The sequence below is a fragment of the Ochotona princeps genome, chromosome 3 (genome assembly GCF_030435755.1).
Source record: "Ochotona princeps isolate mOchPri1 chromosome 3, mOchPri1.hap1, whole genome shotgun sequence".
Classification (NCBI taxonomy): Eukaryota; Metazoa; Chordata; class Mammalia; order Lagomorpha; family Ochotonidae; genus Ochotona; species Ochotona princeps.
This window is the reverse complement of record NC_080834.1, coordinates 91,301,082-91,313,307: the sequence shown is the minus strand read 5'-3', so window position 1 is coordinate 91,313,307 and position 12,226 is coordinate 91,301,082. Positions and strand designations below refer to the sequence as shown.

General features: G+C 46.1%; 1 protein-coding gene across 5 annotated transcripts; it reads left to right on the top strand.

Annotated features, from left to right (window-relative positions):
- Positions 1-113: 113 nt before the first annotated feature.
- CEP19 (centrosomal protein 19) lies at positions 114-8,633 on the top strand. 5 transcript variants are annotated; one of them, XM_058662073.1, is made up of 3 exons: positions 114-180; positions 4,518-4,679; positions 7,349-8,633. In XM_058662073.1, exons 2-3 carry the CDS (start codon positions 4,550-4,552, stop codon positions 7,708-7,710), a joined length of 492 nt encoding a protein of 163 aa, XP_058518056.1. In that variant the 5' UTR covers positions 114-180; positions 4,518-4,549; the 3' UTR covers positions 7,711-8,633. The 5 variants fall into 5 exon arrangements, with proteins under 5 accessions (XP_058518056.1, XP_058518055.1, XP_058518054.1 ...); XM_058662072.1 differs by having other exon boundaries at positions 4,485-4,679; XM_058662071.1 differs by having other exon boundaries at positions 4,482-4,679.
- Positions 8,634-12,226: the final 3,593 nt, after the last annotated feature.

Below are 12,226 nucleotides of genomic sequence, written 5' to 3'. Positions count from 1 at the left end.
CTGTGTGCCCGCCGGCCCTGGAGGAGGGCTCACCCCACGGTGCGGACACGGAGGCTGTGGGTGGTGGCCTCTTGCAGCTTCGGGCCTCGACGGCGACGCGGGTGTCCGTGAGGGGACGTCACCGCACCTGAGGGTTTGGACGTTGTCTCGCAGGAGAGGATGCCTGTTCTGTTCCTTCGGGTAAGGAGGCCAGCTTTGCACCGGAGACGTGCGAGGCTACATCTACCCATTGGGCAAGATCCGTATCCTCATGGCGTGTGTGGTGGGGGTAACCCTGCAAGATTCTGACAGTCCCTGCTCTCTGCGGAGAAAACCATTCAAACCCAGGTAGAGAGTGAACGCGCCTTCCCTCTTCCCGAACACCGGAGCTGCAGGGCCTGGGCCTCAAAGGGGGCTTGTGCTGTAAGCAATGTAGGGAATGCCGAAAGGCGCTTTGGAAGACCGTACCGTGTGGAGAGCAGTGGGCCAGAGGACCAATCGTTTGGTTTGTCTGACTTTTTAAAAACTTATTTATTATTGTTATTATTACTGGGAAGGCAGATTTACAGAGAGAAGGAGAGAGAGAAAGATGTTCCATCAGCTGGTCCATTTCCGAAGTGGCTGCAATTTCTGGAGCTGAGCCTATCTGAAGCTAGAAGCCAGGAGCTTCTTCCATGTCTCCTACTTGAGTAGAGAGTCCCAAGGACTTGGGCTATCCTCCGTTGCTTTCCCAGGCCATAAAGAAGGAGCTGGATGGAAAGTGGAGCAGCTGGGACACGGACTGGCACCCACATGGGATGCTGGGCACTTGAGGGTGGAGGATTACCTAGTTGAGCTATCACGCTCACCGTGTTTGTTCAGTTTTTGCTCTTAGCATGTTAAACCTTTACATTCTCAGAGGAGCGCAGACATTAATATATGTTAATAGAGAGAAAAGCAAGAAGGAAGAGTCTAAAATAACATGGCATGCAGAGTGTGTTGGATTTATATTCAGTAAGCTTTCCTACTTTTCCTAATTTTTTCTGTGTAAAAATTCTTAAGTCCAACAGTGAGAGCTACTTGGAATAGGTTATGGTACATCCATAAGACACTTGGAAATCTGGTAAAAATTATATCTTCTTTTTTTAAAAAAAGATTTATTTATTATTATTGGAAAGACAGATATACAGAGAGGAGGAGAGACAGAGAGAGAAAGATCTTCTATCCGTTGATTCACTCCGCAAGCGGCAGCAATGGCCAGAGCTGAGCCAATCCGAAGCCAGGAGCCAGGAGCTTCTTCCAGGTCTCCCATGCGGGTGCAGGTTCCCAAGGCTTTGGGGCCATCCTTGACTGCTTTCCCAGGCCAAAAGCAGGGAGCTAGATGGGAAGCGGGGCTGCTGGGATTAGAACCAGCACTCTCATATGGGATCCTGGTGCGTTCAAGGCGAGGACCTTAGCTGCTATGCTATCGCACCGGGCCCAAAATTATATCTTAACAAAGTTTAATGACAAAAGAAGTTCTTAAATTTCAGTGTAAATAATCGGCATGCTAGAAACTAAAACTATGCCTCAAAAAATCCTGGAAGTAACTAGGGTAATTATTTTCTTTCCTTTCTCTCTCCCTCACACCAATTTTCCAACAGTGAATTATGTAGTTACTGTTAGGAATAATTATGTTTGCAGGACAGGTTTTTCTAGCCATTAACATGGTTAAGGTGCTGGGGACGCCTTCGTCCTCAGATGCACACTCCAGGTCCAGGTTCCTGCTTGCGCTTATCCTGGAAACAGTAGTGGTGGCTCAGGCAGTTGACTGTAGAAGATCTGGCTTGAGTTACTGCCTTTTGCCTTTGGCCTGGCCCAGACCTACCCTACCCCCACTCCCTTGCCAACCCTGGGGAATGAACCCACTCTACTCGTGGAAGGTCTCTTTGTCCCTCTCTGCCTTTAAAAAGAACTGTTTATCCATTTGTTTGTTTATTTACTTGAAAGGTAGAGTTTGCAGAAAGAGAGCTTACATTAGCTGTTTCACTCCCAAAATGACCACAGTGGCCAGGACTGGGCGGGTCCAAAGCCAGGGCGTCATCCAGGGCTCCCACATCGGTGCAGGGGTCCAGTGACTTGGGCCATCCATCCTTTACTGCTTTATCAGGCACATTAGCAGGGAGGTGGATTGGAAGTAGGATGCCCATAACTTGAACCAGTACCCGTATGAGATGCCAGTGTTGCAGGCAGCAGCTTTACCAGCTATATGGCAAAGCCAGTCCCTTAAGAATAGATTTTAAGACAAGGATCTTTTTAAAAAGTGTATTTCTGGGGGTGATTATCCAACAGAACCAGGTTTGTACACTATGGCACTGTACCTCAAAGTGTTTTTAATGTTTGCAAATCTTTCTAGAATATTATAGATAAAGGCTGACAGTTGTGACATTGCAGGTGTCTGTGATACCTGCTTTCCTCTTGGGCACCAGTATTCTTCTAATCCAGCTCCTTATTGATGGTCAGGGAAAGGCAACAGGAGAAGGCCCTAGTACTTGGTCCTCTGTCACCTGTGGGGAAGACCTGGAAGAAGTTCCTGGCTCCCCCCTGAGCCTGCTCCTGTTGTTACGGCCATCTTAACCAGCACTCAGATGATCCCTCTTCCATTTCCTCCATTTCGGTGTGTAATGACACAAATAAATAGATATTATTTAAAACGGAGGCTTAGGGGCCAGCATGATGGCTCAATGGTTAAATCCTTACCTTGCAAGCGCCAGGATCCCATATGGGTACCTGTTCACGTCCCAGCTGCTCCACTTCCCATCTAGCTCCCTGCTTATGGCCCATATGGGATCCTGGTGCTTGCCAACGCCCTGACCAAATCGCCATCTGAATGCAGGCTTGGATCCTGAGAACCACGAGGTCCAAACTGTCCTGACAAAATGATCCTGTGGCAAGACAGAGGGGAGATACCTGAAGAGACAGATCTTCCATCTGCTTGTTCATTCCCCAAATGGCTGCAACAGCTGAGCCAGTCTGAAGCCAGGAGCCAGGAACTTCTTTCAGGTCTCCCACATGGGTGCAGGGTCCCAAGGCTTTTGGACTGTCCTCCACTGCTTTCCCAGGCTACAAGCAGGGAGCTGGATGGGAAGCGGGGCCTCCGGGATTAGAACCGGCGCACATATGGGATCCCAGCGCGTGCAAGGTGAGGACTTTAGCTACCACGCTATCGTGCCAGGCCCAAAAAAATCATGTATTTTTGAAAGCCTCCTACATAGGCTGTTTCTCCTTCAGGTTGGGCTTCTGTTTTAGTCAGGCTTCTAGAGTATAAATGCTTGCAAAGAGTTGTCGGGGCTATATTTTATGTTAATACATGAGGATTAAACCAGCATGGGAGTGGTATTTACCTTATAGGTGCCAACTCATGTTTCAGCTGCTCTGCTTTGAATCCTATGCCTTGCTCTAATGGCCTGGGAAAAGCAGCAGCAGATTGACCAAGGGTTTGGTCTCCTGCCAACCTCATGGGAGGCCCGCTTGTAGCTGCTGGCTCCTGGCTTCAGTCTGGCCCAACTTGGATCTTGTGGCCATCTGCAGAATGAACTAACAGATGGATGCTCTCTCTGTATCTTTCCCTCTCTTTCTCCTTGTAACTCTGAATTTCAAAATAAGTAAGTTTTAGAAAAAAAAAATGGTATGCACAGAATGCCTTCTGTACTCCAAGTGTGCTGAGATATTGTGGGGAGAATGGGTCTTCCCTGCCCTCATGGCACGTACAGACCAGAAGGAAAGAGAGGTTACAGCAAACTGGATGAGTAAAGTAATTGGGAAAATTCAAAGGATATAGATCTAGTTCAGTGACCCTCTCAGAACAAATTGTTTGAATTTATTTCTTAAGATTTATTTATTCTATTTGAAATGTGTATTTACAGAGAGAAGGTGAGACAAAGAGATCTTCCATCTGCTGTTTTAGTTCCCAAATAGTTATAGCAGCCAGTCTGGTCCAAATCCATGAACCAGGAGCCCCCTCTGGTTCTCCCACTCCCCTTGCAGGGTGCAAGGACTTGAGCCATCCTCTTGCTGCTCCCAGACCATAAGCAGGGAGGGAGCTGAACCAGAAGTGGAGCAGCCAGGACGGGAACCAACACCCATATGGGGTGCAGATCATTAGCTTGCTAAGCCACCATGTCAGCTCCAAAGATGAAAAAAGAATCATAATACCTTGATATAGAGGGGAAAGGCACTGTTGATCACTTCTTGGGCAACTCAGGCTCATCCATTGTCTTTATTGAGAGTGCGGTACACAGAGAGGTCCAGGTGGACTTGGTTATGCAGCTCACATGTGAACAAACTTAGGTCTTTCCATGAAGCAGAGACTGAGGAATCCACCGGAGGCTAACCCCAGGCCATATGGAACTTTGAGGGTGGCCCCTAAGGATTGGGCTTCCAAGGCTGGGTATGTGCCTTTGGGCTGGACTAGAGCCAGATTTGCTATAGAGGAACAAGAAAGGGGAGGGAGATGTATCTCACTGTGCTCTTTTGCCCTTTAGCAGGAAGTGAGTGTGCAACGAATACCTTTTTACCAGGTTTCCTGTGATTAACCCCGAAGCCTGTATGAATGATGTGTACTGCCAAGAAATGTGGAATCAGATTCCAGCCTCCGGCCATTATCTTAATCTATGAGAATGAAACCCAGGGGAAACGTCGACAGCGCATCATGCCCGTCCGGAACTTTTCAAAGTTTTCAGGTATCTCCCCTCTGTCTTGCCACAGGATCATTTTGTCAGGACAGTTTGGACCTCATGGTTCTCAGGATCCAAGCCTGCATTCAGATGGCGATTTGGTCAGGGCATTGGCACGTGGTCTTGGCAAACTACTTAGTGTACTTGAGCTTTGTTTCTCCTATCTGTCAAAGGGAATTGATCATTTTTTTCCAGTTTGAAACTTGATAATTTAATTATTTTGAGTTTTTGTATGGATTAAATGTGATAACATAATTCAATCATATTCTCTCCTGCTATTGTTTTATTTGTAGCCCCACCCCCCTCTTTTTTTTTTAAAGATTTTATTTATTTTGTTATAAAGTTAGATATACAGAGAGGAGGAGAGACAGAGAGGAAGATCTTTCATCCAATGATTCACTCACTCCCCAAGTGAGCCGCAACGGCCGGTGCTGCGCCGATCCGAAGCCGGGAACCAAGAACCTCCTCCAGGTCTCCCACACGGGTGCAGAGTCCCAAAGCTTTGGGCCGTCCTCGACTGCTTTCCCAGGCCACAGGCAGGGAGCTGGATGGGAAGTGGAGCTGCCGGGATTAGAACCGGCGCCCATGTGGGATCCGGTGCTTTCAAGGCGAGGACTTTAGCCGCTAGGCCACGCTGCCGGGCCCACCCCCCTTTTTTTTTAAAATTAGAACTACTACTGGGGGCCCAGCACAATAGTCTAGTGGTTAAAGTCCTCACCTTGCACTCACCAGGATCCCATTTGGGCGCCGGTTCTAATTCCAGCAGCCCTATTTCCCATCCAGCTCCCTGCTTGTAGCCTGGGAAAGCAGTGGAGGACAGTCCAAAGCCTGGGACCCTGTGCCTGTGTGGGAGATCTGGAAGAGGTTCCAGGCTCTTGGCTTTGGGTTGGCTCGGCTCTGGCCATTGAGGCCACTTGGGGAGTGAATCATCAGATGGAAGATCTTCCTCTCTGTCTCTCCTCCTCTCTGTATATCTGGCTTTGTAACAAAATAAATTAAAACAAAACAACACTGCTGCTATCTAAAGGTTGTAATAAAACTATTTCCTCTCATTTTCTCTAATTGAAATTGCTTAACATCTCCACAAAGTGATTTGTAAAAAATTATTTCTTTTTATTGGAAAGTCAGATATACAGAGCGGTGGAGAGACAGAAAGGAAGATCTTGCGTCTGATGATTCACTCCCCAAATGGCCACAACAGCTGAAACTGAGCTGATGTGAAGCCAGGAGCCAGGAGTCTTTATTTTTTTAAAAAAGATTTATTTTTATTGCGAAGTCAGATATACAGAGAAGAGGAGAGACAGCGAGAACGATCTTCCATCCATTGACTCACTCCCCAAGTGACTGCAATGGACGGTGCTGTGCCGATCCAAAGAGCCTGGAGCCTCTTCCAAGTCTCCCATGCGGGTGCAGAGTCTCAAGGCTTTGGGCCATCCTTGACTGCTTTCCCAGGCCTAGGCAAGGAGCTAGATGGGAAGCGAGGCTGCCGGGACAAGAACTAGCGCTCGTAGGGGATCCCAGCACATGCATGGCGAGGATTTTAGCTGCTAGGCTACTGTGCTGGGCTCTCTACAAAGTTATTTTAAGTTAAGCAAGTAAAAAGTTAGTTCCCGTGGTCATTGTCTCCTATTCGGTTAAGCTGCCAACTGTGCCAGCCATGTTCCATACAAAAGTTCCAGTTCGAATTCCAGCTACTCCACTTCCAGCTCAGCTCCCTGCTAATGTGCTTTGAAATAGTAGATGGTAGGGCTCGGCAGCGTGGCCTAGTGGATAAGGTCCTCGCCTTGATCCCATATGGCCACTGGTTCTAATCCCGGCAGCTCCACTTCCTCTCTATCTCTCCTCTCAGTATATCTGGCTTTGTAATAAAAATAAAATAAATCTTTAAAAAAAAAAGAGAGAGAGAAAAAAAAGAAATAGTAGATGGTGGTTTGAGTACTTTCTTGAGTCCTTTCTACCACATGTGAATCCCAGATGGGTTTCCTGGCTCCTGGCTTCAGCCTAACCCAGGCATAACAGTTGTGGCTAATTTGGGCAGAAAGCCAGTGGACTGAAGATAATTTTTCTCTCCGTGTCATCCAGCTTTGCAAATAATAATTTAAAAAAAAAATTACTTCTCTGCTTCCCCCACCACCTTTTAAAAACTAAGTATGAAGGAGTAAGTTCTATGAAAGAGTTCATTCCAGAGGCCAGCTTTACGCACAGTGGGTTAAGTAGCTCCTTGGACACCTGCTTACCGTAGAACAGTGCTGCTTCTAGTCCTGGCTCCTTCGCTGCTTCCAATTGGGCTTCCTGCTTAGTGCCTGGGAAGGGAACAGATGATGGCCCAGATGGCTGTGTCTCTGCCATCCTTGTGAGAAACCAGGGTGGTGTTCCTGGCTTCAGCATGACTCAGCCTTGGCTGATAGCACACGTGGGCAGTAAACAAGCAAATGGGAAATTTCTCTTTTTCTCTCTTTTTCTCCTCTCATCTCTGTCACTCTGGCTTTCAAATTTAAATTTTTTTTTTTAAAATATTCCAGTGAAGACAGTTAGTCACTTAGTTGTGAGGAAGATAATGCTCTCAAAATTCTGAGTTTTTTGTTCTGTTTTTGACCCTTGTATTAACTTGTGGTGTGTTTATTATTTATGATGTGTACAATGTATATGGAATGCAGTTTTCTCTCTTCTTCTAGACTGTGCCCGAGCAGCTGAGCAACTAAAGAATAATCCCCGACACAAGTCTTTCCTGGAACAGGTGTCCCTGAGGCAGTTGGAGAAGTTGTTCAGTGTTTTACGAGGTCACCTGCGGGGGCAGAGTCTGACAGAAACCATGGACCAAATTCAGCGGGAAACAACCATTGATCCCGAGGAGGACCTGAACAAACTGGATGACAAGGAGCTTGCCAAGCGGAAGCGCATCATGGATGAACTCTTTGAGAAAAACCAGAAGAAGAAGGATGACCCAAATTTTGTTTATGACATCGAGGTTGAGTTCCCACAGGATGAGCAGGTGCAGTCGTGCAGCTGGGACACAGAGTCTGCTGACGAGTTCTGACATAAAGTCCTCGGAGAAGTGACGGGCTGGCAAAATGTCTCTGTTTATGCAGAGCATGCACTGGTTCTAGAAAAATCTGTCAAAAGCACAAAATGTATGTGTTGGGTCGTAGTTGGATTGACCATGTTACTTTTCAAAAGCAGGACATTTACGCCTACAGGGTAAGTGCACAGAGACTATAGGACATTCCATGTATCTGTTCTGTAGAGCAACCTGCTTTTAAGGAGGTTAAAATCTCAGTACAAGTCAAAAGCTTTTGCAAAGGTAATGAGGTCTGGTGTTAAGAAGATGAAAGCCAGGTGCCTGATAGAGGCTAGAGCAGGTCAGAGCTTCGATTGTCATAGAGTTGGATGGTGAAGGGGCAGGTAGGACTTTGATCCTGGAAATCATAGAGTGCAGTAGTAGTTTATATGGGAAGGAGAGAGATTGAGAGATAGGAAATAGACAGTTTTATTTGAGGAGCAGTGAGCAAATTATAATTGGACAATATTGGAGGGCATGTGCAATTGCCAGGACGTTGTTCTGGATACACCATGTCCATGCTTGCTGACATCCAGAGTAGAAGCATAACCCTGCAAAATGCCCACAGCTGCACATGTGTCGCCCAACGGGTATGATGGCCAGCAGGGGAATTCTGCCCCCGTCATGTCAGGAAATACATAACACAGGCATTTCTGAAACCCGGAACCTCTTCCTGTAAATAAGAGGTTTGTTTATAAAATGGGAAATCCACCCATAATAAATGAACAATAGATACTGCCAGTGTGGGCCTGCTTGTGGTTGGAAGTCTATAAAGACACAATCTTTGTTTAAGCAGGTTATCTATGTACGGATATGTTTATTCTCACTGGAATGTTTAAATGGTAGAAATCCTGTGTTTTCTGCAAGGTAATATCTATCAAATAAAACCATAAGAGCAATTATTCACTGTTCTAATCTGTTCATTCCTATTGATACATATTTCAAGAGTAGAGGAGTATGATAAACGCATAGATAAAATACTGGGATGAGATGTACTTGGCATATGAAAGGAAGAACAGGAGGCCAGCGTGGCTAATGCAGATTGAGCCATGTTTCCCAGGCCATTAGCATCGAGCTGGATCAGAAGTGGAGTAGGGGCAAGTACCTTAATATAGCAACCTAATCTGCCTGTGACAGTGGCATCCCATATGGGTACCAGTTCATGTCTCAGCTGCTCCAATTCCCAATCCAGCTCCCTGCTTATGGCCTGGGAAAGCAGCAGAAGATGACCCAAAGCCTTGAGACCCTGCACCCAAATGGGAGACCTGGAAGAAACTTCTGGCTCCTGGCTTTGAATAGCTCAGCGCTAGCCGCCATTGCAGCCATGTAGGGTGTGAACCACTGGATGGAACAGCTTTCTCTTCTCTCTGTGACTCTGCCTTTCACATAAAAATAAAATAATCTTTAAAAACATAAAAAAAGAAGTGGAGCAGCCAGAGCATAAACCTGCACCCCTATGGGGTGCTAGCATGGCAGGTGGTAGCTTAACTTGCTATGACACAGCCCCATGAAAGTTCTTTATTAAGGAAATTAGTTCTTGTTCCATGATAAGAGTTGAAACTGTTGCCATCACGTCACCTGTGTATGTTGTATTTTTCTACTTTGTTTATGTGGCAGGTACTCCAGTGCTTGAGCCGTCATCTGCTGCCGCTCAGGGAACAGATGAGCAGGAGAATGGATCACTGGTGGAGCGGGGAGCAGAGCTCGACCTTTCCAGTGAGACGTGGATGTCTCACACTCAAGCTGAACCCACTGCTGCACAGTGCTTACCCCAGGTAGAAATTTTTAATGTGATGTAGCAACATTTTGCTCTCCACATTTGCATTTTTGTCAGATTTTTCAAACCAAGATTTGTTTTAAAGAGGCCTTCTATCTATTGATTCACTTTTTCTTTTTTCTTTTTTAAGATTATGGTTTTTGGGATTTCGTTTGTTTTAGTGGTTTTGGTTTTTTAATTGGAAGGGCAGATTTACAGAGAAAGTAGAAACAGAAAGGTCTTTCCATCTGCTGCTTCATTTCCCAAATGATTGCATCAGGCAGAGCTGAGCTGATCTGAAGCCAGGAGCTTCTTCCAGGTCTCCCTCACAGGTGCAGGGTCCCAAGGCTTTGGGCCGTCCTCTTCTGCTTTCCCAGGCCACAAGCAGGGAGCTGGAAAGGAAGTGGAATGTCCAGGCCCATATGGGAGGGCCCACTTGGAGGTAGAGGATTAGCCAATGTGCTGGCCTGAAACCAAGATTTTTTTTTTTAATATTTTATTTCATGTGTGGATTGATTTTGGCCTAAGGTGTGAAATGTGAACACAACTTAATTTGTGCAGATACTTAGCCAAGTGTTCCTGTAGCATTCTCCACTGAGTATCTCCCCCCAATGATTTGAAATATCCCTTTTATAATCACCTAAATACCCGTATTTATTAAAGTAGTTAACTTTTGATGATGTTAGTGTCATCTGTGGCAGATTTCCAAATTTATAATTTTTGAAGTGTAATTGAGCACGTTTTTGCTAGCTTAGGAGCTATAGAAAGATGCAAAATAGGTCATAACTTTTGCCACTGAGGTGTTACATAATTTGATCACAGCAACAAAATTACCATATGTGAAGGCACTTCAAAGAGTTCATGGAAAATGCTGATGTCATTTGCATAATATGCTTTGATAGCTGCCTATTCAACTATGCCTACCATCAAACCAGTAAGCTTTCGTCTTTTTATATACCAACATAAACTTAGCTTTTTTCAAAAAATGTGTTTTATTTATTTGAATCAGACAGTTATCTCCCTTCTGCTGGTTCAGTTTTTAAAAGGTTACTCAAGGCAGCTCTGGGCAGGGCTGAATCCAGGAGCCAGGAACGCCATCCTGTTTCCCCACAAGAGTGGCATAGGCCCAAGTACTGGAGCCATAATGGCTGCTTGCCAGGGTGCACATTAACAGCAGGCTGGAATTGTGAACTTGAACCAAGACTTGAAAATAAGCGCTACAGTAACAGAAGCAGAAACAGAATCATGTGTGATGCTGAAAACTCACCCCAAGTTATCTTTCAATTCCTTTTTCGCACAACTTTTTACAGCACTCACGGGTGTGATAGAGGTACTGACTAACTGGAGAAGAAGGGGACAATCAGGCGAGTTAAAAACAATTTCCCCCTGGGCCCGGCGGCGTGGCCTAGCGGCTAAAGTCCTCGCCTTGAAAGCCCCGGGATCCCATATGGGCGCCGGTTCTAATCCCGGCAGCTCCACTTCCCATCCAGCTCCCTGCTTGTGGCCTGGGAAAGCAGTTGAGGACGGCCCAATGCATTGGGACCCTGCACCCGTGTGGGAGACCTGGAGGAGGTTCCAGGTTCCCGGCTTCGGATCGGCGCGCATCGGCCCGTTGCGGCTCACTTGGGGAGTGAATCATCGGACGGAAGATCTTCCTCTCTGTCTCTCCTCTGTATATATCTGGCTGTAATAAAATGAATAAATCTTTAAAAAAAAAAAAACAATTTCCCCTGAGTCCTGATCTACTGTGTGATCGGTTTAGGAAACAGGCATGTCACCTAGTTCTGGCCACTGAGATGTGGTTCAACAAGGGCTTCTGAGAAAGTTGTACACTTTTTTTTGGAGAAAAGGAAAGGTCCTTCCATTTCTCTAGACACGCAATACCTGCATGTGAACTTGAAATACAGTAATCATTTTGTGACAATAGGCACATATTGTGCTTGTATCCTGCCCTGTCTTTGACACTTTATTATATGAAATAATAAAGTTCTGCATTTTAATGCAAATTTAAATTGTTATTTTTCGGGCCTGGCATGATGGCGTGATGGCTAGAGTTTTCACCTTGAACATGCTGGGATCCCATTTAGGTGCTGATTCTGGTTCCAGTACCCTCACTCCCCATCCAGCTCCCTGCTTGTGGCCTGGGAAAGCAGTTGAGCACGGCCCAAAGCCTTGGGACCTGCACCTGTGTGTGAGACCCAGAAGAAGCTCGTGGCTTCGGACTGGCTTCGGATTGGCTCAGCTCTGGCCGTTGTTCCTGCTAGGGTAATGGAAGATCTTCCTCTGTGTCTCTTCCTCTCTGTATATCTGCCTTCTCAATAAAAGTAAAAATAAATTTTTAAAACATAAGTTAATAAGTTGGTATTTTCCTGCTCGCTGCAAACCCTTCTCCCCCACTAAAAAAGGGGGGCTGTGAACAAAGGAACAAGCGTCTTGCTAGCCTCTTTCAAAGAGAGGAGCAGAGACCTCTGGGAAGAACTGGATACAGTGGACAGAACAGGGCATAATGGATCAAGGACAGCCAGGAAGTTGGCAAGGGCAGAACAAAGGAGCGGATCTTGGGCTGTAACGCTGCATAGGGTTTTGTGGAGTCAGAGGCAGGGTAACATGGGAGGAATGGAGTATTTAAAAGGACCAGAAAGTGGCACCAGGGCAGGTCTGGCAAGTTGTGGCAGGTGAACTTGGAATAAAACATATGAAGTAATTGGGTCAGAGAAGGGAAATGCTGAGTTAGCAAGT

What these genes read in the sequence shown, in the direction of transcription:
- CEP19 (XM_058662073.1), top strand. Translation starts at nt 4,550, where the DNA reads ATGATGTGTACTGCCAAGAAATGTGGAATCAGATTCCAGCCTCCGGCC. An exon ending in GAACTTTTCAAAGTTTTCAG is followed by an intron (nt 4,680 to 7,348) that starts GTATCTCCCCTC and finishes CTCTTCTTCTAG; the next exon opens with ACTGTGCCCGAGCAGCTGAG.